This window comes from Charadrius vociferus, unplaced genomic scaffold (genome assembly GCF_000708025.1).
Source record: "Charadrius vociferus isolate BGI_N301 unplaced genomic scaffold, ASM70802v2 scaffold657, whole genome shotgun sequence".
Lineage (NCBI taxonomy): Eukaryota > Metazoa > Chordata > Aves > Charadriiformes > Charadriidae > Charadrius > Charadrius vociferus.
In genome coordinates this window covers 328392-354416 of record NW_009649299.1, presented here as the reverse complement: position 1 = coordinate 354416, position 26025 = coordinate 328392, and the positions used below count along the sequence as shown (strand labels likewise).

Genomic DNA, 26025 nt, shown 5'->3' with positions numbered 1-26025 from the left:
TATGATGCGTGCTGAGAAGAGGATGAGTCTTTCATAGCGGGGTAAGGATGCTGTGCTTGAGCAGGCTGGTGCAACGCGAGCACGCGTGTGTGCAAGAGGCAGGCAGGCAGAGCGCGCTTCTCCCCGTCAGGTGCGCAGCACACTCCTCCTCCCCGGCTGCAAAACTAACCCGCTCCTCTCCCTTTTGCAAAGGTGGCCCAACGATGCCGAGCATATTTTCCTACCAGAGCGCCGAAGTCGACTGGTGCGAAAGCAACTTTGAGCGCTCGACGGTCATTGCGGAGTACTACAACACCGTGAGTGCGGGCGCATCCCAAGGGCAGGCTGGGGCGCGAAGGCGGCCAGCTCCGGGCATCCAGGAGCTGCTTTTGGGAGACAAGACGGGACAACCTTGTTTTCTTTCCTCCTGCTCACTCCTTTGAACTTCCTGGTGTTGGAGGGTGCTGGTATGGGGAACATTTTCTGAGCTTCAGGTAAATCATGGGACTTTTATTGCTTACAACTGCCAGGTGCTCACAAAATGAGCTGGGGTCAGGGGTCCTTCTGGCACGTGTGGGGCTGAGTTCTCAGTGAGAAAACTCTGGCGGTGCTCCTTAGCCCAGATTTGTGAGATCCTGTTATACCAGTCCTGCAGCTCTCCTGCCAACTGGGGTAAGTCCCACACAGGGCTCATATATTCCAGCTAAATGTACAGGAGTGGCAAAATGAGAGACAGCACTTGCGTGAACCGTGTCGGGCAGGTTGGGAATCCGGAACTCAAGACAGAGGAAAGCTGATGCATGAGCCAGTTTCACCTCCTCTGATCCTTTATAATTCAGGCTCCATCCAGTGCCAGTCCCTTGAATGCAGCCTCCTGGCTTAAGCGTGGCTGGAAGCATCCCTATCTGTCTGCAGAGGGCTCGGCAGATAACCGGTCTCTGCAAGCATGTCCTTCTGCCTCAGCGCAATTACAGGCTAGCAGGGGTGTGAGGCATGTGGATTTACAACCTTCCAAACGCCTTGTTTACAACTTTTAGCAATTACTGTCTAACACTAGAAGTTCTTGTTCTCATGGAAATGTCTCTTCCTCTTTTTTTTAAAGCATTTCCTGCTTTTAATAAATTGCCTATAATAATGATAATTCCCTTGCCCAAGTCCCGCAGCTCCCCGGCTCTAATTGCCCAGCCAGGGTCTCGCAGGAGGGATGCTCGGGCTGTATATAGGCACTTCTCTTTGAGACAGTAAACAAATAAAGATCTGCCAGTCCAGACCAAATCCTGCTTCCCTCTGGCATCCAGCTGAATGTGTTGTTCTCTTGCCTGTTTGCTGGCACGGCGTCCCTGTCGGATGGGCTCAGAGCCGCAGAGCAAGGCGTAACGAGCAAGGAGGTACAGAAATCACTTATACTCACATCAGCATTTCAAACGTAGCCGGAGATGCCAAAGGCCGCTGTGTTTTGGAGTGTCACTGGCAGCTCTAGAGAAGGGCTGATTTCCACAAAGAGCAGGAAGTCTGAAAGTTATGGTTTTAATTAGAATTCATTCTGGGAGATAAATTTGCCTCACCTCCTAGTTTAGTACATAGGCAGCATTTTTCAAATGTGTCTTTGGAGCTGAAACCCCGTTTTCACAAGGATCCTGATTTACACCCAGACTGTCAAAGTGGCTCAGGGCCCTTAACACACCAAGAAGTATCTCAGGAGCTCTCCAAAAGCACTTATGTGTCTAACTTCTCTGCGGTGCGTGGCTAGACACCAGTTGGTGTGGCCAGATGTATGACTCTCTTTCTTAGGGCCCAAAGTCCTCTAATTCCCATAAAATGTTAACCCTTAGCTGCCAAGGTCACTTTGGGGCACAGGTTTCTAAATAATGTAGCTATTCCTGAAAATATTCCCCAGGTGCCCAGTTCTGGACTGAGGTCCCTACTAGCCACAGCCATCTCCCGCGTTTCCATACTACATGACCTTTGAGGCACTGGGTTTGTTGGGATGAATTTTCACCGGGCAGGACTCAGACACAGCTTTCCTCCAGGAGAGGAAACCTTCTCCAATGCGTGTTTCCGCACAGATGCAAACTAGTGCGATACTGAGGAACGCAGAGAGGTGTGGGCAGAGCAAACGCTGCAGGACTTTTTCCAGCGGTTAAACTAGCCCTTGTTCCTCTCTCTATGTGAACATGGGGCACCTCTTTCCCAGCAGAGGAAGAGCTTTTTTTTGGTCCCTGCACTGATCTCCTTCTTGCCAGGCTCGCTTTTACCCATCCACAGAGCTCAGCAGAGTGCCTGCACAGGCAGAGGGTACCACTTCTGCAGTTTCTGTCGTAAGATGTGACTCCTGTTTAGAGAAAGCAGCGGAGATCCAAACGTGCATTGACAGCTGCCTGCATCAGGGCTGGAAAGTGATCTCCTGTCCAAACCAGGGCAGACAAAAAAGCAAACCCTCCCAAAATCTGCTGCTGTCTGAGCATCTGACAACCGCCCCAAAGGCTGCCCCCTGCTGAGGGCCAGGCCTTGTAACCAAAAGTGGGCAGGAGCATCACTTACATGGGCATCACCTCTTCAGCAGTCTGCACACGCCGGCTGGCATCGCCTGGCTCTCCCCTCTTGCAGCAGCACCAGGGGAGCCCTCTTCATGCTCTGGGCTCTCTCACAGGATCAGACTCCTTGTGATGTGCCCTAAAGGGGGGACTATAGGAATCAGACCAGACTGAGCTATCTCTGCTGGCTGGCAGCGTGTTGCAGATCCAGCTGGGGCTCAGGGCACTATCTTAGATGTGATCCTAACAGCCTGGATCTCCCTCTCTTCTCTCCTCCATTCAGTGGTTCCCCATATTCAGATTGCATCCTCCCTGCAGCAAGTTTTATGGGCCTTATCTCACTGGCCTGCGCTGAGATAATCATATCAACATTGACTTCAGCGTCAGTTTGCCAGAGTTTTAGACTAGCTGGGAATCCAGCCAGGTCCTACCCAAGACTCCTGCACCACTAAATCACTAGGGCTTCCTAATGGAGCATCCTCTTCATCGTCTTCTTCCCAACACTGCCTGGGGCTCAAGCAGGGTGGTCCTGTGCCAGCAGCAGCAATGTGCTGCTGAGAATTGCTCTGTGCCAGCCGCTCTCTCTCTCAGGTCCGCTTGGGTTGGATGCTTTTTATTAGAAATGAGCACCAAGCGTATGAGCAAAGAATGTAAACAGTATCTTTAAGTACCTAATAATACACAGTGGCTCATGATTGGATGCAGTTCAGCAACAAAGTGCTATTTATAGTGACTCAGTGACCCAGAAATTTATTGTCTTCTGGCTGTTTGTAAGAGAACAGTATTGTGCTCCATGAGGGTCATCAGTCAGGGACTTGTCTTCCTATTCTCATTTCTTTCCTGAAATGACCGATGCAGGATGCTGGTAACGACACCCAGACCCTCAGCAGTCTCCCTGGCAAAGCAGCAGGAGCTCTGACACTGCTGTATATGCCGACATCCCAGATGCTTCATCCAGATAAGAGGAGATAAGCTCAGCTGCAGGTGCAAATTACCTAGATACGCCCAGAGAAGCACTCACTTTCAGAGTTGTGTCAGAGCCGTGGCGTGCGCTCCGGCCCTCCGCATGGGCTCAGTAACCCCGTGGCATCTCAGACGCACCCCTTTCTTGCCTGCCCAGAAGGTCCCGTGCAGGAGCACAGCAGGTCTTCGCCCGGCAAACACGAGACAAACAGCTGTTCCCTACCCCAAAGCGCCGGCGTGACATTGCGATGTCAGGACACGGAGCTTCATCTTCTGCTACTCAGGTCTGGCTATTAGGAACTTGCTATACAGGTCTGGAGAGCCTCTGAGGTATTCGCTTCTGTCTTTGGCCCTGTGGGCTCTTCTGTCAGCTAAAGCTGGTTCGCTGGCCTTTAAGTGAATGAATGAATGAACTCCAATGAGTCTTGCAGAAATCTCCTTTCACTGCAGAAAACGCCCGTCTTGATGTTATGGTTTGAGAAGCCCAAAACAGTTTCTTGTCATTTAGGCAACTATTCTCTCACCTGAGGATCCCTCCCCACTCATGAAGGGGAATCGGAAAAAACAAGGAAACCTGAGGGTTGAAATAGAAACCGATTTAATAGAATAAGACTAGAAAATTAGTAATAATAACACTAAAGATCCAGTATTGATCCCAATACCACTATAAAATACCCAAGGACTATCCCCGGCCCACTCTACCCGTAGAAGCCGTGCACCCCCAGCAGTGACAGCCAATGGGGGACACTGCGAGCGCTGCGGCTGCGGGTGGTATGAAATAACCCTGTTGGCAGCTTGGGTCAAGTGCACGGGTCTCACTCCTCCTCAACCCTGCACCTGGTGAGCTCCAAAACACTGAGACCTTGAAACCCACAATCCAGAGCTGGATAGAAAGGAAATATTGTCACACATTTACCCACTAGAGTATTCTAAAAGTGCAGTTTTCCCAAGAATTAGAAAAGAAATGAATCCTGTGTTGCTCAAACCAGGACACTTGAGTAAGGACCAGCACATGTCTTGGCTGCTTTCACACTGTTGCTGTGGTCCCAGAGCCAGGCAGAGCTCTGCAAACCAGCATGTCCTGTCCCAGTTCGTATCGGAGGCTTGTTCTCACCCCGTCATGGATGGAGATGCAAACAGGTTCTCTGCAGGTCTCTCCCTCCATCTTAGGTTGCAAAGTGGCGAGTTGCACAAGCCCTGGGGCTTTTCCCATGATCCTGCTAATGCACCAGGATTAGAGCCATGTCACTGATCCCAGTCTCGCTTTTCTCCTGGTGAAAGAACCAAATGCCAGTACAGGCAGGCTTGGCTGAGGCACCCAGAGCAGTAACTCACACTTGTTAGGAAGTGGGACATCGCTGTGAGCTCACACAGTGGAAAACCACAGGGCTGAGTCACTCTCTCAGGTCAAATCGCACCTTGGCTCCATCACCAGTCCCTTATTTCCCTGCTGTCCCAGTCAGAGGGAGCTGGTGCCTCCTGGCCAGTGTGACCCAGCTAGGTATAAGGAGAAACTGTGCCTTGGGGGACTCAGCATGAGCAGAGACCCTGGAAAAAGTTCCTAATGGGAGTACTGGGAGCAAAATCCTCCTAGCTACATTGGAGAAGGAGATCGCCACATCCTAGAGGGAAGATATAAAACAGGACTTACAAATCAGGGCTTGGATCCAAGGAGTGATGAAGACGCTGTGTCTCCCACAGATGCGGTTTTGTAGCAGCTCTCCCCTAAGCTCTGAGTTTGGCTGATCTGCAAGGAATCACTCCATCTTTTTGACCCTATTGGCATGGTTCCCCTGATTATTCCTCCCCTCTGATATCTGATCTTGCACATCTCACACTGAATTAATGAAGCGATAACATTGCTATCACGTAACTAATGGCACTGTTGCAATGCCCACTGCAGCAGGCATTCAGACCTCTCTATACGCAATCTCAAAGTCCCGCGTTTCCTCACTTTGACGTGCATGCTGGCACTTGCACACTGTTGCCTTTTCTGCCAGCATTTGCTCTCTTCTTGCTACCCCTGCTTGTCTTCCAAAAGCCTCTTTAACCATTTCGCAGGAAAAGAAATGTTTGTGACACGGTTGTTACTTTAACACATGGTTTGGTTCCTCGATCGTTTCCAAACAGTTTGACCTCGAGTGTGCAAGTGGGACCAGCACTTCTCCTTTCATAGCTGGAATGGGAACAGGCCTGGATTTGGCTCTAAGCACCTACAGAAACCCACCGGAAAATACACTTGGCCTGAGAATTGTTGTTAATGGGAGCATCAACTTGTTTGATGAAAGCCTTAGTGAAACTCAAGATTAATCTCCAGGTGTTAAAGGGAATAGAGACTTCACATTAAGCGTGAATTGTGTTTCCCTCTGGAATATGAGAGGGTGTGTTTCATATATATGACAACATCTCCGTGATTTGCAGCCCTCTTACCATAAACTTGGATCCCACTGGACATCACAAGCCAAGCGGCGATGTTGCCCTTTACCTGGTGCATGTCAGGGCTGCTGAGGGGTGACACTCCAGCTGTGGGGGTCAGATTCCAGGCTTGGAGTCTGGGTCAGCATCTAGCTGGAAGATGAAAGGAAAAAGATTGTCAGGGTGAGATAAAAGTCACCCTGGTGGCTTGCCAAATGGCATTTCAGCAGACGGCTCTGCCCTGCTCTTCCAAAGCCCCAAAGGGCTGTCTGGCAGGTAAAACGCAGCACCACAGTCCCAACCTTTCAGGAGTAAGAAAGATTTTCTCCAGGGAGGCTGTACTTCCCCGTGATATCCCTTTACTGAGTTTGCACAATCAGGCGAAAAAGCCAGGATTCCCCCGTATCTGCAGGGTGGAGCGGGCCTGATCCAGCAGACAGGTCCAGGCTTTGGGCACTCACCGCTCCTCCCCAGCTCCTACATTTTGCCCATCAGCATCTGCCATTCCCCAAAGCACTGGCACCTTCAACCGGCCCAGTACAATCCCCTCCTCCCCAGACAAATCAAAGTCTGTCAATGAAGCAATTTTGCAGAGTTGGAAATCAGGGCAGAATAATTTGGCTGTATTCATTTGCTAGGCATGTTTAAAGGAGGTTTATGACTTCATGTAATTACTAGTGTCCAGAACACCTCCCCTCCCCAGGCCAGGTGGCTTCACACATGACACTACAGGATGTCACCTCAGTCCTGTTCCCACCTACCAATGTCCTGCTTGTCCTGCTGCTCTCCACCGCACCCACTCCCAGTTAATGATGGTTTTCCTAAATGTGGCTTGCTGGGGTAGCCTAGCTCCTCACAGCCACCCAGCCCCTCACGGGGGCTGCCTGCTGGCCAGAAGGGGCAGAAGCCATCCAGGGAGTTTTTGGCAGGTTTGAGTTGACAGGAGAGGAAGATGTTGCCCAGAGAGGTTGTTGAGGCCCCATCCCTGGAGGTGTTCAAGGCCAGGCTGGAGGTGGCCTTGGGCAACCTGGTCTAGCAGGAGGTGTCCCTGCCCATGGCAGGGGGGTTGGAACTCAATGATCTTCAAGGTCCTTTCCAACCTAAACCATTCTATGATTCTATGGCTGCAAACAGAAGAGTTTTGGCAGCTTGCTTGAAGACACTGGGCAGTTGAAGCTAAACCATCACCCAAAGGCAGCACACCGGTTTACTCTGGGCTTGCTGGCCCCAGAAGCGCCTGCAGGGAGAGCACAGATGCCCCCAGCCATTGCTGTCACAGCAATAGCTGTCCTTCCAGTTCCAGCCTCACTTCTCAAGAAACGCCTCCGCCCTCTCCCTGTGCCAAAAGTAATACCACCCTCCATGCGACGCTTTCCACTAGAAATCATTATCCTCTTTGCGCATGGAGGTACATGGTGGGATGGGACTCGCCCAAGATCGTGCAATAAGCGGAATGTGCCTCTTGTTTTTCAGATCAGCAATGTAAGCTTCTTTGTCCTTTCTCCTGCCTTGCTCTACCTGAACCGGCAGTACTGTCAGCAGCGCACCTTGCCCTTGTATTTCGTCTCTGGCCTGCTCTTCTGCGTAGGTGGGTGCCACAGTTGTGAGAAGATCAGACAGGTTGCCAGAGTGCCTGACTGTTCATTTATGATATGTTTGGCTTTGGAGGCCGGTTCTTAGTGGCCAAAGCACAGGGGCAAGCTGGGGTGGGAAACTGAACAGCCGTGTCCGTTTGAAGCCCTGCAGCTCACGGTTCCTGCTGGCTGTGAATGCACAGCTTCCAGCCCAGTAAATCCCCATGGTGTCGTGTGGACTGACTCACTGAAGTCTCCATTAACACCAAGGTCCATGCCCTGCCCTTCAGGAACAGCGTGTCTTTAGGAATGGCCCCTAAGAAATTCCCAGGCCAGACGAGCTTGTGCAAGGACAGAGCTTTGCCGACACAGGTATCTTTTGCTTTCCTTGCAGGTGTCTTCTCCATGTACTTTCACATGACCCTGAGCTACGTGGGACAACTGTTGGACGAGCTCTCCATCCTCTGGACACTGGCTGTGGCATATTCCTTTTGGTACCCAAGGGTTTATTTCCCCAGGTGCATCAAGAGCAGGTATGACTCAGAGGGACATAGGGTTGCAGGCTCTGAGGGGAGGGCTGGAACATCAACATGGATGTGTGTGACCCACAGATCCCCCCCCAGCCCACAGCCAGCTCCCCTCCAAGGGGCCAGCGTTGAGGTTACTGCAGTTTGCTTTGGGACCAGACCCTCCATCACTCAGGGGTGGGTGCGCTGACAGAGGAAGAGTAAGAAACCCTCCCATGGGGAAGGACTGTGCTGGGCTCCTGTCGACTGGAGCTGCTTGACTTTGCGAAGCTGCAGAGGAAAATTAGCATGGAGAATTTCAAAATTAATGAGGAAATTAAACGTTCCTGAGCACTGACATTCAATTACCCATGCTGTCAAACTGTCAGAGCATCCCCTGCCATCCACAGGGAGCTTTCCCTGAAGGCTGATGGGGTTTCCCACAGGACAAGCTGGTCCGAATTAACACCCCACGTTTCAAAGGCTGTTTGCAGAAGGGCTGGCTGGGCTAGAGAAGCTCAGCGGAAAGGATGGGGAGACTGGGTGAACGTGGATCAGCAGAAACAGGAACTCAGCAGGGCTTTGCTCAAAGGATGGTCCCACCCTGGCAGGCTTGCTGGAACCCTCTAAGCCAGCCCAGTTAGAAGCCTTTCGAAGGCCGGCTCCAAGTCTGCTCTTCCCATGCCAAAGAGGAGGTCACCAGGAGTTCACTGTGGAGACATGGTTGGGGGAGAGGGGAAGGGACTTGGGAAAGGATTTGCATGTGAAAGGCCCCTCTGAGCCCTATTGTTGCTCAGTCGGCCCAAATCTGCATGTTTGCACAGCTCAAGCCCCTGCCCGCGCTGCTGGGACTCCTTTGCAGCCCTTCTCTGTACAAGGTTCCTGGTGCCTTTGCCTCTTCGTGCTCTGGCATCACCATGAAAGTGCACAAGTTACCTTCTGGGCTGTGTTCCCTGCACTGTCAAGGGCTAACTGTTTTTTTTTTTGGCAAAGCACAGATATAAACAGATACCTCAACCTTCCTGCCAGGACTACTGCAGAGGCTGAGATCAGCCATGTGCAAACATGTGCATGAGGTGCTGGAGAAGGGTTTCCTTTCTCAGGCAATGAGCAGGACCTCTCCCATCCTTATCGTGCCATACTGTGAACCTTGGGGGCACTGATACTCACTCCCAAATCCCTTTAGGAAGCATTTCTTCTGGTTGAGTGGTGTCACCACCGTGATTAGTACCTTCATGTCCTTCATCAAACCAGCAATCAATGCCTACGCGCTCAACTGCATCGCCTTCCACCTGCTGTACCTGACATGGTGTGAGCTGAAAAAGTAAGGAGGGGGCTGAGAGGGGTTATCCGCAGGTCTGTTGCACGCTCCTGGCAGGCTCACTCATGGCAGTGACTCTTTGCTCAACAGTGAATGGAGCCCAAGATTTCATCAGCCACATATTGGGCTATCAGCTCTGCAAAGAATTGGGGCAGTCTGGGAGGGGACCCAGGAAGAGGCACGGGCAGGACTGTGGGCAGAGGGGCACAAGAAGGCCATCTGGCCCAGGTGCCACGCAGAATGGGGACAATTCATGGGACAAGTGCATCTTCTCCTCCCCAGGTGCCACCTCTGCAGTTCTTTCCCCTTTGTGGGGGATTTGGGAACCAGTGTGGGGTTGGGAGACCCCCCCCAGGATCTGGGGAGAAAGACAGGAGTGCCCTGGCATCTCCTAGCATCATCCTTACCCATAGAAAGTCAGAAAGCCCTCTACAGAGCCACACTTCTCCAGTTCTTGTGGGCTGATGAATATTCTCCAGAAGAAACTTGCTGCGTTTTGCTCTGATGTATCAGCACTTGCAGACAGGAACTGTTTAAAACTCTCTTTCCTTCCAACACGATACTCCACTCCCTCTCCCTCACTGTGTCTTCCAGGTGCAATGACAAAAGGGTTCACCGGATGGCTGCCGTCATGGTCGTGTGGTGGGTACTGGCCATCAGCAGCTGGATAAGCGACCGGTGGCTCTGCGGGCTCTGGCAGGCGATCAACTTCCCCTACTTCCACAGCTTCTGGTAAGGGCTCCAGCGTAGAGGCAGTAACCCCAGCCCAAACATTTCAGGAGCTGAAGGGCTACAGCTAAGGAGAGATGGCAACAGGGATGTGATACTCGACCAGGGAGCAGACGCATCTCAGCCCAACCCTTTCCCCCTTTCCTCTGTCACTATTGATGCTGCTCCTCACCCTGGCCCCAGCCCAAAAATTTGGTCCTAATCACTGCTTAATATCCCTTACCTCCTCTGCACCAGCCAAATGGTGTTTTGCAAGTGAAATTGTTCTAAAAGTCCCTCCAGGTGAGCAGCTTGCTTTCAAAGGGCTGCGTCTGCTCCCAGGAAGCTGCAGGAAGTGCAATGTGCTTGGAGTTATTTTAATAGACAAACTGAAAGACAGTGATTTGCTTGGGCAAGACGTTTCAGTGCCTGGCCAAGTGTAAGTGCTGCACAGTGCACGCATTCTCAGATTGACCCTCACAAATCACTGGGCTGACTGGGACAGATAGCCTGTGCTGCTGGGCTGGGCCAGGCAAGGTGGAATGGGTGGTTTGGTTTGGGGCTTAGGTCCCCTATATCACCCCATCCCCTCTGCGCAAGTAATTGCCCCAGCCCCGGCTCACAGAGCTCTTCTAGGATTTCCCCATAGGCACAAACCCTGCAGGACCCACACTCCCTGCAGCCCTCGTGCATCACAGGATTGGGACCTTTTCCTGCCACTGCCGTACCCCTTGGCTCTAGATGCGTGGTTGCAATGCCAGCCACGCGCCGCTGCGAGGTGCAGGAGGAGAAGACGGAGTTACCCCTGTCCGACACATGTTTTTTTGGTTTCCTTGCCAGGCATGTGCTGATAGCCATGTCCCTCCTGTACTGCTGCCCACTCGTCATCTACTTTGACGTCAACTACGAGATGCCATCATTCAAGCCAAAGCTAGGATATTGGCCCAGCGACTCTTGGCCGGTCGTGGTGCCTTACGTTACCCTGGAGAAACCCCACAAGCAGTGCTAGAGCTGGTTGCCCTCAGGCATCCCTCGAGCATGGGGTCCGTGATGCACACACGTGCGTCAGCATGGGGAACACCTCAGCTGTGCGCCTGTTCCTTGGACAAGGGCAATGTGGCTAGTGGATGGGGCAGGGAGCAGCTGAGGCCTCGTGATGCCGGGCATGAAGCAGGGTGGGAGCCCACAGGTGCCTTGGAAAACTCTGCCCAGACTGGTGTCCGGGGAACCGAAGATCTCCTCCTCCAGCACATCCCCACTGAGAAGGGGAGGGAGATGGTGCTTCTTCTGTGTCTTCTGCATTAGTCAAGCGGCAGCACCCCTTGCTGACAAGGGCAGAGCGGAGAACACAGAAGCCAAACTGGTGACAGCTGGGTTTGTTGGGGCTGCTCTAATTATTATTATCAATTTTATTTATTGATGTATGTGGTCTTGCTCAGGAGAGCTGTGCATTAAAGCTATGGACACTGGCTTGCACTGAGCCCCTTTCTTCCCCCCTGACTGCACCGCATCCGCTGTTATCTGCCAGTCATTCCCACAGACAGGGTGGCCAAAGCTCCCTCTGACCTGGGGAGAGCTGTATATAAAGAGAAATCCTCCTGGGTGACGGCCCAAAAGAGGCTCTGTTGGCCCAGGTCCTGGGGTGGCACCCAAGGCTCTAGCCCTTCTTCAGCCCCCAGTGGCCCTTGTTCCCCCCATCTCTGACAGCCCCAACGGCCACGCGTAACTTGGAGAGTCCTCTGCTTGCTGAAAGGGCTGGAGGCAGAGAGTGAGGTAAGGAGCCAGTACATTAAATAAACGTGTCGGTACCTTTGCAAGAACAAAGAAAAGATGTAAAGGCTCAGAGAAAGATGACTGCTGTGCCATGGGTGCAGAGCAACGCTTTCCAGGTCCTCCCCACAGTGTAACAGTGAAGAAATTGCTGTCACGGCCATGGGACGCGTTCCTGTTCTCCGAGCCGTGCTGCATTACAGTGAGGAGCTGAACCGTGTCGTGGGTCTGGGTCCTTGCACAACCAGCAGCGACTGTCCCTGGAGAGCACCAGGCGGCTGGCAGAGGCGCTGAGGCGGGTGCCAGGACAAGGTAATGTCACTGCAGGGACCACAGGCTTTTTGGGGCCCTGTGAGCAAAGCAAAAGCAGAACAACTCTGGGCTCAGCCTTCAACGCAGCTGCCACGCAGCGCCCGTGCAGTGGCCCTCCTGTGGCATCTGCTGCCTCGTGGGTCCCTCTGCAATGGTCCCCAGAGCCACTAGGTGGCAAATTTGGCTCATGAACCCCGAGCAATATTTCATCTTGGGAAAGGGATGGCGTGCACAAGGACTGAACGCCCAGGCCAGGTCCCCCTGCCCTCTCCATCCCCTGGCACCGGGGTCAGACACCTCTCTGCCAGCACGGCCACCGATGAGACACCTGCACAAGGTACAGGACCAGGGGGACTTGGAGCCCCAGCCTTTGCATGCCCTTGCCTCCCCGTGCCGGTGCCCATCTCCTTCCCTCTTTGCCTCTTTGTCTCTCCCACATGCCATCACTCCTGCCTCTCCCTCCATCACCCCGTCTCCCTTTCGCTGACCCTCCCCGTTTCACTCCCTCTTGCTCTCCCCCCCCCAGCTCCACCTCACCCCTTCCCCAACCCATCACATTCTTCTACAGCCTATTAATAACTTCTGGGCAATTGCACCGGGTCCCTGCTGGGCTCGGCCCCTCCGTCGGCACAGCCCTGCGCAGCCACTGAGCGCGCCGGCAGCAAGTTCAAAAGTGCAGCGGGGCTTTCACAGCCCCTCACCCCGTCAGGGGGTGGAGGAGGCCGCTGGAAAAGAAAGGCGGCGTTGCCAGGGGAGCCTGGCACAGGAAAAGGGGGTCACCTTCACCTCCGCCAGGACGGCCGGAGATGGACAGGCGCCAGCAGCCCCGGGGGCCGGAGATGCTGAGAGAGCCACGAAGGGATGGAGGCCGGGGCGCGGGCGAGGAGGGATAATCGTCCGCCTCCGACCATGGAGCTGGTGTGATGCTCGGCAGAGAAATCCAGCGGCAAAATCCCCTCCCTCCGTGTGATATGGTAATAAGGGAGGTGTCCCAGGCGCTGCTGCCTTGAGAACAATGTTGCTGCAGTTGAGTGACTGTAACGGGCCCCGATGACAGCCGGGGCCGCGTTAAAAATGCCTATTCAAGCAGATCAAGACATTGAGAGGCCTCGTGGGGATCTGAAACCCTCAGGGATTTCTGGATGAAGCCAGAAGCTGAATCCCCAGCCCTGGGAACCTGTGGGGGGAAAAAAAAAAGAAAAAAAAAAAAAAGAAAGAGAGAAAAGAAAAGAAACCCACAAAGCAGCTTTAAAAGGACTGCAGTGCCCGAGGTGGGGCCTCCTGCTCCAAGCGGGGCTGTAGCCGCAGAAAGCGAAGCAGCCCTGACATCGATGTGTGACCATGGTCTGGGCATCTCCAGGGCTGCACGGGGTTACCTGAGGCTGGGGTCACACCTCCAAAAGGTCCCTGAGCTGCTGGGGATGCTCTGTCCCTCCTGCCAGGGAGCCACGGCTCTTGTTTGCGGGGCACAGCCTGCACCCGCAGAGCTGACAAGCACCCCGTTAAAACCAGCGGGGCTGTCAAAGGGACGAGTCAGGGTATTTTTGCTTTGAGCTGAAAGGAGTCCTGCAGAGACGACTGGCACTCTGAACTGGGAGCCCTCAGAGTGCAAAAGGCAACAGTAGTCCTTTCTCAACCCGCCCAGGCCATGGGGAATTCTGGCGGTACCTTCTGCACCCGTACCCTCGGCCGTGTGAGTGCATCTCTGCACGTAACCCGCCAGCTCGCTCGGCAGGGTAACACAGGCAAGCAGGCAGGGCAGGAAGAGCTGCAAACCCCGCACTCGGGGATCTGAGTTAAGGCTGGTCAAAATTAAACCTTTCCTTATTTTTGCCAGATGAGCCCTAACCCGGATCATTTCCCCGATTTGGTTCGCCATGTGGCTGCCTAAACCACAAGAAAAGAGGCAAGAGAAGGAGCAGGAAGAATAGATGCTGCTGCTTTCAACTGATGCCAGATTAAAGAGGTTGTGAAACAACGGCATCAGTTAAGTCTATTTGGTGCAATTGCAACACAAATGAAATAATAACGTTGATAACGCACCAGTCCTGCAGCATCAAGGATTAATACTTACCTGTTCTGCCGCATCGAATTGCCTCCTGCTGTTACAGATTTACACTGCAGGATTTGGCTCGCAGACTGGAAACTTTTCAAGGCAGAGTGATTTATCTGTAAAGGACATTGCACATTTATGGATCTACATAAATAATGCAAAAGTAATTAATAATAACCCAGGCCCTGCTCTTCACAACGCCAGAAGAAGAAATTGCTTCACTGGAGTGTCTCTTATGCCTTTTGCAAAAGATCTTTATTTGTTAACTGTCTCAAAGAGAAAGGAAGATACTAGTTTTGAAACACGGAATAGATGTCGCTAGGTCCTGGGATTTGACTGCCAGCCTGGCAATTTTTACGATTGATTTAAAGAACCCTCTGCTGGAGTTATGTTAAAACAACATCAATTCAGCTTTGATTTTTTTCAATTTTAATCTTCTAGGTCTGCAGTCAAAAGTTTGAAACCATGAATGCAAAGGGCTAAAAAACCCAGGAAGGAAAGAGATAAGCTCCAAGAAATATTACCTCTAAAATTCTTCGCCTTTCAACTCTAAGTGCTACTTTTGAGGTTTGACTCAGGATTTCCAAGTCACGGGCTGGCAGTTCTTACACCCCCCTCACAACTGCTAGGAAAGCTGTTTCGTTTTGTTTTGTTTTGTTTTTTTTTTTCCGCTGTTTTACCTACATCCTTGCTATCCACTTTTCATATAGACAAAATTAGCTGTAGGTACATAAAAAAAAAAAAAAAGGCAGGATTTTCCAACTATCAGTGGCTGTTCTGGACAGATGAAAGGTATCGGGTCCTGATTAGCTGGACATCATATTTAAGTGAATATCTGTCACCATGTTTGCAGCAGTCAGGGTCTTAAGGTCCCCTGCCTACGTTTTTCTGTATTAGCTCACATGGTGGCTGCACACATAATCAGGGCTGGTTTTGACCAGTGATCATAGAGGAGATATGCGTAAAAGTCGCTTCTCAGTAAGAAGCACGGCCATTATGGGGTCAAATAAATCAGTTGATAAAAAATGATTTTTAATCAAAAGACCAAATGATCGCTTCAGCTGTTTCTCTAAAACCCCGTGATTTGCTTCCACTTAGTAACACATTCTCACTGCTGTTTCCAGAAGAGAAACAAGCAGTTCACATTTGTCTGACAAAGTGGTTCAAATAACTTCAATTCTCTAGTAATGGCTGCTATCAAAATACCTAAAATGGAAGGATCAATTTTTCTGTGCCTTCACGTTAGAGCTCAGAACGTGGTTTCAATTAGGACCGTTCTCCACTTTTTATTTATTCACTTTCTGTGAACATTCAGTCACTTGGGTCCCAATTCATGAGCTCACTGAAGCACAGGGTTTTTTATAAACGTGTTTAAACATAAAACTGAATCGTGTTGTTCTCCTGAAATGGTGCACTTAGTTTCAGTGTCTCAAATATTTAATAAAAGACAAAGATTTATCTCAAATGCTGAAGTGTTCACGAAAAGCAACATTCAATTGTGCATCAGGTTATAAAATACACAATCTGCAATCGATGCTGCGTTGATTTAGACAGGTCTTCCATAAGAGACCAGCTGCCTCAGTTCACTAAAATGCTTAAGCATATGTTTAATTTTAAGAATATGAATAATTCCATTGATATCAATGGCACTTGCTTACACTTAAGAATATATTTTGCTGGGCTGGAGCCAGAAATAGTGCCATGTAATGCCAATAAAGTGCAAACTGCAATATTTCTCTAAGTGCTTTCAGGGACCAATTTAAAAATTAATCAATGAAGAACTGTAATGTGAAAAAGCAGAAATTAATATATGTGAGATTTTGCTGTTTACTATCCTAATATTGCCAAGTATTAACATCCACCAGAGCACTGCCAAGTGAAATCAAAACCAAATCTGTGAAACAGAGCAAAAATGGCAACAAGTTGAATTTGTTATTCATCATGAATCATCCTATCAGTCTTAAAGATTTACTCATGTAACATTGAATAACATTTACAATCCTTACAGAAAGACATACATATAGATTAAAGACAGGGTCTGACCCCATTTGTACCATCCCAATGCGTACTAACGCTATTCAGCCCAGAGAGCCAGTCTACTTCGAAGTGGATGCTTGAAAGAGAGGATCTGCTCTGTAACAGCAGAAATGTGCCTTAAACCAGTACGGCTTTTAATGACCAAAATATCGTAGAGCATCAAAAGCATCAAAGCATTACTAAAAACATTATTTTGCTCTCCTGCTTCCTGTGCCTTACCTTCCACAGAACTCTATTAATTGCCCTGTTGTGAGGAACTGATGAAAATTTGCAGGCACCAAACATTCTAGCAATTTGTATTTGTTCTCATAACTTTATGCATCACGAGTCCAACAGTACTGACGCTGCCGGTGACCTGCGTGGACTTGGGACATACCCCTTATTCCCCTATGATGGTATCATCATATAAATAGCTGTATATCCATACGCAAATGATTGCTGTTTTCAAGCTGTTCATGAGCGACCTTATACACTGCCCATACGGTACAGTAATATGTTTTCCACATATGTCAGATGTTTCATGACACATTTCACGCATATATTTAAAATAGATTCCATCACCCATAAAAATGCACAGGGAATGGAAGAAAATGGCCTGCATCTGCAATGTTTACATAATGCATTTCAAAATTGCGTGAAATATGTCCAAATTGATTGTATTCTTCATCTATCTAAAATATTGACGGCACATAAAATGTATGCGTAATGGATTCACTCATGAGCATGTATTACATGCCTTATTTTGATGCCTGAGAAGGGAAAGAATTTGTTACAGCTCTGCCTCCACAGTGTAGCTACAGAGACAATTCTCCCTGTGTTGGTCAAAACAGTATTTGTCACATGTGTATGTCGCTTTATATTCCAACCTGACTCCCTTGAAACTGAGAAAGGTGGGGTTGTTCAGCCTGGAGAAGAGAAGGCTCCAGGGAGACCTTGTTGTGGCCTTCCAGTAGTTAAAGGGGCTCCAGAAGAGCTGGGGAGGGACTTTTTACAAGGGCATGTAGTGATAGGAGGAGGGGGAACAGCTTCAAACTGAAAGAGGGGAGATTTAGACTAAATACTAGGAAGAAATTTTTCACTGTGCGGGTGGTGAGCCCCTGGGGCAGGTTGCCCCGAGAAGCTGTGGCTGCCCCATCCCTGGAGGTGTTCAAGGCCAGGTTGGACGGGGCTTGGAGCAACCTGGGCTGGGGGGAGGTGGCCCTGCCCAGGGCAGGGGGGGGCACTGGGTGAGCTTTAAGGTTCCTTCCAACCCAAACCAGTCTATGATTCTATGAAACTGCCCTGGCTGGACCTTTCTGCAACAAAATCAAGCCCCAAGGTGTTTGAGACGTGCCACAATGCTAAGATACGACTTTGCTGCAATCAGGTGTGTTATTGTCTCACAGGTAGCAATATCAGTGATAATGATAAAGTTTCAGTGGGACAAATTTCAGCATGGTAGGGCCAGCCAAATTCCCTGAGTCACAGGCAAGTTTGCATAGCCCACACTAGAGCGTGGGGGATTATCTGAACTGCTATCGTACCTGAGCTAGCTACATTTGAGGTGGTTTGCATACATTTACATATGTGGCAACCCCACCTCCAGTTGCTGTATAGACAGGTGAAAGCTCATTTCATATCATTCCAGCAAAACAGCTTAGTTTTGCTGGAATCTGTCATGAGAACAGCTGACCCAGAATCCACAAAAATGAGAAATTTATACTAATTTGAATGTCACAGGCTCTGAAACGCTGCTTCGCCAGCTCTGGGATGTCTCACAATCTGCTCTGAGTATAGAGAGGATCAAACCACCAGGCTGGGTATCTGCTGATGTTGGAAATGGCCGGTTGCTCTGAAAACCAAGTTGTCAAGCTGACTTACTGGGGTTGGAAACAGCAGAAACACCAGACCCGAGAGGAAAAGGCTCCACACAACATGAGCCAGAGCTCAGGGTGCTCAGAAACACGGCAAGCATGAGTGTGCAGCTACTGGACTGCTGCATTAGAGCCCTAGGAAACTCCAAACACTGGGAATGCCTTGGGAGAAGTTATATCTCAGACCATTTATTTGTCTGGGATAGTAATTCCTACTCGCTGTTTGGACTCCCTTCAATCCAGAAAACAATTGAGAATAGGCTTTTTGGTGCTGGTCAGACTCCCCTGCTGACCTCCTCCTGTCATGTCCTATTTTTCAAGATATTTCTTCCCCAATCTGGTATTTTTCAGTGGCCTAAAGGTTGTCCTGTCTAGGGTGACAGCCACCAGTCAGAAGGTGGCCTCTCTCTGAGCATGCAGATGAGCAACTTTCAATGACTTTGGCATCAACCAAAAGAAGTCCCATGCAAAGCAGACACAAATTTCGGCAGTGAATCTCACTCCCTCCTATTGTACCGTGATTGTATTTGCTCCAACGGGCACATAAGGTGCCTGGGCCCATCTTCTCCAGCCTGCACTTCTGCCAGCAGCTCGTATTCAGTGTTGGACAAATCCAGCCTGTGAAATACTCTTCGTGGCAGGTCCAGCCGGCTGGCGGCTTTGGCACGACACAGACCGTTACATCACTTGGCCAAACCTGACCTCTGTCTGTAGAGTACGAGAGAAAGGTACCGTCATGCGACGGCTGCTCAATAGCCAGGCGAAACGAATTGATAGGTGTCAATTCAGCCTGCAGTGGACCAGTAGCTACATTATAATGCCAACCTCACCTTTGGTGTTAATGAGGCCCCTTCATTAACAGCCTTGAGCAGAGGGGTCAAGGACTGAATAGAGACAGACTCCTTTCTCACCCAGAAAGCTGGTCCTTCTCATTCAGAATTGAAGCACGTTGGCGGGGCAGTTTGAGGACGCTTGTGCTGCCCATGCTGCATCTGCAAGGGACGTGATGTATTTGTGACTATTCATCTGTGTCTTTTCACCAGCACTAAATACAGAGAAAGAATAAAATAAATTCTCATTGTGTTCCCGCTTACTAAGAAAATTTTCCCTCTTCCTTCTGGTTTGGAGGGTTATTGTACGTTAAAAGCCTTTTGCATTTTTCAGTAGCTATAGTATGCTATAATTTAGATTTTCCTCAGGCACAAAAGAACTTAGTTAAGCCAAACTGTATTACGGTGTGGGTTTTTTTTTTTTTTACTAAGTCCTTCATTAATAAGGGAACTAAAGAATTTCCAAGCTGTCTGTAATTTTTCCCAGATGCAGCTAGTAGTTGCTAGGAGTATCTTTTTGGCAATCAGAGTTTTTGGCTATTAAAAATCTGGACTTTCGCTATACTACCCTGGTGTTAAGTATGTGCTGCGAATACTGTAGTGTAGAGCATGAATTGGAGAAGGAGGGGAAGGCAGAGAACAGGCAAAGCAAAATTTCAGAAGAATAAATATTGCTAGGATTAACAGCTGATTCAAACGAACGCGGTTCCCTGCAGGGATCTCAATGGTGATTAGCAAACCAGGAGCCCTGCTACACCAGAACGAGCATCGCTGCAGAATGAACCAACTCCTCCTCACTCACAGCTTCCCTCTCTGTCACTACCTGCTCTGTTTTCTCCCTGGCAGCCAACACGGACAAGCCCTGCAGTGAGCCTGTGCCATGAGCTAAAGACAACAAAGGCCACAGACAGCCATACACAATCCAATGCAACACCCAGATCCCCTTGGTGCCACCAGAGAAACTGCATCCTCTCTTGACTTCAGGTTCAGGACTTTTTCTGAGGCTGCAAGTAAGGATTGTCGTTGGCAAAGCCATCGTAAGTACCAGGAGAAAGATATCTGCCCCTTATTACCTAAAATATCATCAGTTCTTAGTTTTGACTGCAGTTATGTTCATCTTGGAAATGCCACAGAGTATTTGACTCATTGGATGTGCTTCATGAGAGCAGATGAAGATCGTTATAATCATTTTGCAGCTGGTAAGAGAAAGCAGTAAAGTGACTTGCACATGTCCAGGACAGAACTCAGGCATCTTTCCACTCAGGCTCGTTGCACATGGACACAAAGTGGAGGCATACATTTTATGAGAGAAACCCTGCTCAAATGCAAGGTTTGTGTCTTAAAGTCCGTGGGGCTATCACAAGATCATCATTTTTCTATACTGCCTGACCCTTTAAGCACTGGAGACAGCCTTGCTTGTTGGCTGGCTGGTGTCGAAGCCCCTCAAAGCACAGACTGACCACAAAACTTGTGGTCTTCAGTTCAGAGTGGAAAAAGGGAAGATGCAACTAAATTAGTAATGAGAAAATAATAACAAATGACAACAAACAGTGAAACAAACTTGTTCCTCCAGGGGTAGGAAAGGCAAGCCGCAAACATACAGATGCACACATATAAATTGACGATGAGGCCTTACAGCAGATGTACAGCCAACCGTCCCGATGAGCGATGCTAAACCTACAGGAAAGGACTTCTGCTGCAATATGAGAGATATTGCTTGGAGGCTGGCAAGTAAGCAATTTGGGCATCTTAGGTTGCATGTTAATTGGGATTGTCCAAGGGGGTTGCTGGGAGGGGGGGCTGTGCGTGTTCGAGGGTGCAGGGTTGTGTTCCCACAGAGAGCTGGAGCCAAGGAGGAGGAAGGAGAGGGGCCTCGAGGAGCAGTTCTGACGGCGGTTGCTCTGCCCAGACAGAGCCTCGGAAAAGCTGGAGCGAGCTGTGGCAGCCCAGCGCTTGCCAGCCTGACCTCTCCCAGGAGGCATCTGTGGATGCCCAACCGTGGGCTGCACTGTCCCAACTTGCACTTGACATGACTTTGCCCACGGAAGCACTAGGACTTATCTCTCCCCAAACACCCCAGCTGTTGCCTCCTTCACTCACGCTCCCCGAGACCAGCAAGGTTTGGCCGGTACAGCAGCCATGGTGTGTACAGGCAGGAAAGAGGAAGGATGTGTTGCACCTTCTCAGGACTGTAGATTAGCCTGTGCGGGGGAAAACACCCCAGAAATCTTTCCCGTCCCTGGGGTTACCCGGCCCAGACAGGGACAAGTGCAGTGCAAAGTCTTTTTTCCACTTTATTTTCTACCATCCCCAATTCTCAGGGGACAGAACCAGCCCTTGGCGTAGTCCCCTCCCATGGGCCAAGCCAGATTAAACACACACCTTTCAGTCCAAGACAAGGATCTTTGAAGCAAGACTCTGGAAAGAAAAATAAAAAGCCCAAACAAAAATTAGGGAGAGCTGTCATGTTTCATTTGCATATTTGAATATGCAAATAAGATCTGTTTCTTATCCATTGGCACTGGCCCTACTGTAGATGGCAGCAACACAGCAGATCTCTGCCAGCATACAGTGCCACAAAGAAAGACGCTAATTGGATTTGCAGACGCTTATTGCAGAACCCAGAAGTTGCTGGAATAGATATAAAGAAACAGGAGCTCAGCCCACGGCTGCCTTGGGTGTGAAGGCGCTCAGCTGACAGCTCGTTAGCTTGAGATGTCCCTGCAAAATTAGAAATTTGGAGGAGCCTGGATGGCTGCTGGCTACACCTTCCCCAGCACTACCCAGCACCTGAAACTCCCAACACTCTGCCATAGAGCCTGGCAAATTTTCTACCCTTGGATGTGGGTTGTATTTTTTTTTTGCAGAGCTTGAAAAGCAAATTGGGGGTAAGCTTGATCAGTCCTTGGGCTTGAAATCGTTCAGAACTGGGAACAACTAGTGGAGCAAAGGCTGGTTATGGGAATTTCTCTCCTTGAGTGATTTTGTAGTTGAATGCTACCCCAGTACATTTTAGCTTAATCTACCCACACGACTTGTCCCAGCACAGAGCCCTGGGGTGATGGCTTGGAGCAGGCATCGATATAATGACGCGCTTACTCTGAATGGGGCACCCCAACCTCTTCAGTAGTGAAGAGTGTCCTGGACTGCCCGCCGGAGGTGCTGGGGAAGCTGAGGTCCCCGACTTGCAAGTGTCTAAGTTCTTGCTGGAATCCCACCCCAGGTCACAGAGCAGCTGAAAGCCGGAGGAGCGACTTGTTTCCAAACCAGCAGAAGTAAATACCGGTGTGCTGAAGTGGGAGGGCAGTCCAGGTCCCACACTGGGAGAGCACGAAAACGACAATTAACACCAGGCTGGGCAAAAATAAAAGCACAGGAAAATTGTCACCAATGGGAACTAAAATAAAAAGCAAATTCTAATGATGCTTCATTAGAGAACTGGCTTACAGATAGAGCTCAGAGGGTTGTGGTTAGTGGCGCAGAGTCTAGTTGGAGGTTAGTAACAAGTGGTGTCCCTCAGGGGTCAGTACTGGGCCCAGTTTTGTTCAACATATTCATCAATGATCTGGATGAAGGGATAGAGTGTACCATCAGCAAGTTTGCTGATGACACAAAACTGGGAGGAGTGGCTGACACGCCAGAAGGCTGTGCTGCCATACAGCGTGACCTCGCCAGGCTGGAGAGTTGGGCAGAAAGAAACCTTATGAAGTTCAACAAGGGTAAGTGTAGGGTACTGCACCTGGGGAGGAATAACCCCATGCACCAGTACAGGTTGGGGGCTGACCTCCTGGAGGGCAGCTCTGTGGAGAGGGACCTGGGAGTCCTGGTGGACAACAGGATGACCATGAGCCAGCAATGTGTCCTGGAGGCAAAGAAGGCGAATGGCATCCTGGGGTGCATCAAGAAGAGTGTGGCCAGCAGGTCGAGGGAGGTCATCCTCCCCCTCTACTCTGCCCTGGTGAGACCGCATCTGGAGTACTGTGTCCAGTTCTGGGCTCCCCAGTTCAAGAAAGACAGGGAACTGCTGGAGAGGGTCCAGCAAAGGGCAACAAAGATGATTAGGGGACTGGAGCACCTTTCTTATGAGGAAAGGCTGAGGGACTTGGGTCTCTTTAGTCTAGAGAAAAGAAGATTGAGGGGGGATCTTATTAATACATACAAATACTTAATGGGAGGATGCCAGGGGGATGGGAGTAGTCTTTTTTCAGTGGCACCCAGTGATAGGACGAGGGGTAATGGGCATAAACTTGAACATAGGAAGTTCCATCTTAACATGAGAAGGAACTTCTTTACTTTGAGGGTAGTGGAGCACTGGAACAGGCTGCCCAGAGAGGTGGTGGAGTCTCCCACTCTGGAGACATTCAAAACCCGCCTGGACGCTGTCCTGTGTAACGTGCTGTAGGTGACCCTGCTCTGGCAGGAGGGTTGGACTAGATGATCTCCAGAGGTCCCTTCCAACCCTAACAATTCTGTGAATTCTGTGAATTCTGTGAATTCATAGGAAGTGACAGACAATTTTTCAGGAAAGGGAAAAGTTCAGGGTCTTGTGTGTCTGAGCAACACCTCTTGCACAAGGAGGAAATTCAACAGAGCAAGAGTGGGTCAAACTTGGGGAAGACAGCAACATTTCCAGCAAAGATAGAGGCCCGTGAGCATGTAACCACCAAGGACTGCGATGAGGCTGCGAGTGAATAGCCAGGATCAGGAGAGAGAAAATAAAAGATTTAGACCTAAGAGTCACGTGCATGGGAATAATGTCCACAATTAAAGATATAAATGAGAACTCCCAGAGAAAGAGGCCCCGTCTCAATGGAGAAGAAAAGAGACTGTCCAAGGAGATGTCTCTTGGGACTGCATCAGACAGAAACATGGAAAATTAAAACCCGGCACTTAAAGGAATCCAAATCAGGCTCTTTTTTGTTGTTGTTGTTGTTAACTGAAGCGATTAAGCATTTGCTTTACTAATATCCTCTATCAGGTTGATGAGGTAAACTGGCTCTTTAGAACGATTTGGGAACCGATTAATCCTCGCCTGTGGCTATCAGTCCGCAACACACACAGCGTTATTGGCTAACACGCATTTTTTTTCTGCTGCCTTACAGCGATCAACAAACTATTTCAAACAAGAAAGTTGCACGGCGGAAAAAAAAAAAAAAATATAATTCTGCCTTGCATCTAAAAGGAAATTTGCTCCGAAACAGTCACAAATTGCGCTTGTAAGGACCGTCCCGCGCTAATTTAAGGCTCACAAAATTGAGGCGCGGTAACTTGTCATTTAGAGCTCTAAGGAAAGGTAAACAAAACCCACTTTTCAGATGCAAATGTCAGGCTCGGAGTCAGCGGCGGTGCTGAGAAAACCGCGTTCGCGGGGCGGGCGGCTTTTAATGATGCCTCGGCCGCAGCCAGCGGCTCCTTTCTCAGCCAGGACAGTGACCTCCGGGCCCGTCCCCCAGCTGAGCCTGCGGCTGATAACCACCGCTTCACTGAAGGAATCCCCGCGTCCATTTGCATTGCAAATCCCCCCCGCTACAGCCCAGAAAACGAGATATTGTTCCCCCCGCCGCGAACGCCCCTCTCCCCCCCAGGGAGTGCGGGAGAACGAGGGGAAGGTGGGGAACAAAGGGGAGAAATGAGGGAGAGCGAGGGGGGAAAATGAGGGGAGACCCGAGGGGGAAACTGAACCTGAGAGAAAATGGGGGAGACCGAGGGGAAGATTGAACCTGAGAGAAAATGAGGGAGGCTGAGGGGAAAAATAAGGTAATCAGAGAAAAAATAGGAGAAACTGAGGGCAAAATGAGGGAGACTGACAGGGGGAACTGAATCTGGGAGAAAATAGGGGAGGCTGAGGGGGGAATGAAATAATCAGAGAAAAGTGAGAGAAAATGAGGGGAAGACGAGGGAGACGGAGGGGGAAATGAGGGAGACCGAGGGGAAACCGAACCTGAGAGAAAATGGGGGAGACCGAGGGGAAGATTGAACCTGAGAGAAAATGGGGGAGACCAAGGGGAAAATGAGAGCGACCAAGGGGGAAACTGAACCGGAGAGGAAAATGAGGGAGACTGAGGGGAAAAATGAGAGAAACTGGGGGAGAAATGAGGGTGACAGAGAGGGAAATGAAGGAGACCAAGGGGAAAAGGAGGGAGATGGAGGGGGGAAACTGGACCTGAGAAGAAAATGGGGGAGACCGAGGGGAAAATGAGAGAAACTGAGGGAAAAATGAGGGCGACCAAGGGGGAAACTGAACCTGAGAGGAAAATGAGGGAGACCGAGGGGAAAAATAATATATAGAGAGAGAAAAGTGAGAGAAACAGAGGGAAAAAATGAGGGAGATGGAGGGCAAAATGAGGGAGACCGAGGAGGGAACTGAACCTGAAAGAAAAAGGGGGAGACCCAGGGGAAAATGAGATAAACAGATAAAAATGAGAGAAACGGAAGGATAATGTGGGAGAAAGAGGGGGGAATGAGGGAGACCAATGGGAAAATGAAACAGGGAAAAAGCGAGGGAGACTGGGTGGGAAAATGACAGAGGCTGAGGGGCAATGAGAGAAACTGAGGGGGGCTGAGAGAAATATGGGAGACTGAGGGGAAAAAGGAGAGAAATGGAAAGGAAGTGAGGGAGACTGAAGGCAAAACGTGGGAGACCAAGGGAAAAATGAGACAAACGCAGAAAAAATGAGAGACTGAGGGAAAACTGAGAGAGACAGAGGAGAAAATGAGGGAGACCAAGGGGAAAATAAGAGAAATGGAGAGAAAATGTGGGAGACTAAGAAGGAAAAAATGAAACAAGGAAAATGAGGGAGACTGAGAGAGAACAAGGGAGCATGAAGGGAAACGAGGGAGAACAGGAGAAAACGAGAGAAACTGAGGAGAAATGAGGGATAACGAGGGAAAAGGAGGCGGGGGGCATTGAGGGGAAATGAACAGCGAGGGGAAAAATGAGACCGAGGGAAAATGAGGGGGGAGAGACGGAGGGAAAAATGGGAAGGAAGGAGAGGCTGAGGGAGAACAAGAACCGAGGGGTAGCGGTGCCGCCAGGTTCCTCCCCAGCCAGGGCTCAGCCCTGCCCAGCCATTCCGGACTGCCGTGCCCGCTGCACTGAGTGCTGCGGTTTCCCTTGTTCTCATTTGTGTAGGAAATTTAATAAACGGGTGAGATTTCGCTGCCGCCAGC

General features: G+C 50.0%; 1 protein-coding gene across 1 annotated transcript; it reads left to right on the top strand.

The window, feature by feature from the left end:
• The first annotated feature begins 203 nt into the window (after positions 1-203).
• Positions 204-11009, top strand: ACER1 (alkaline ceramidase 1). The gene is made up of 6 exons (XM_009889135.1): positions 204-296; positions 7365-7479; positions 7860-7998; positions 9158-9295; positions 9887-10024; positions 10841-11009. Exons 1-6 carry the CDS (start codon positions 204-206, stop codon positions 11007-11009), a joined length of 792 nt encoding a protein of 263 aa, XP_009887437.1.
• The last annotated feature ends 15016 nt before the right edge of the window (positions 11010-26025 follow it).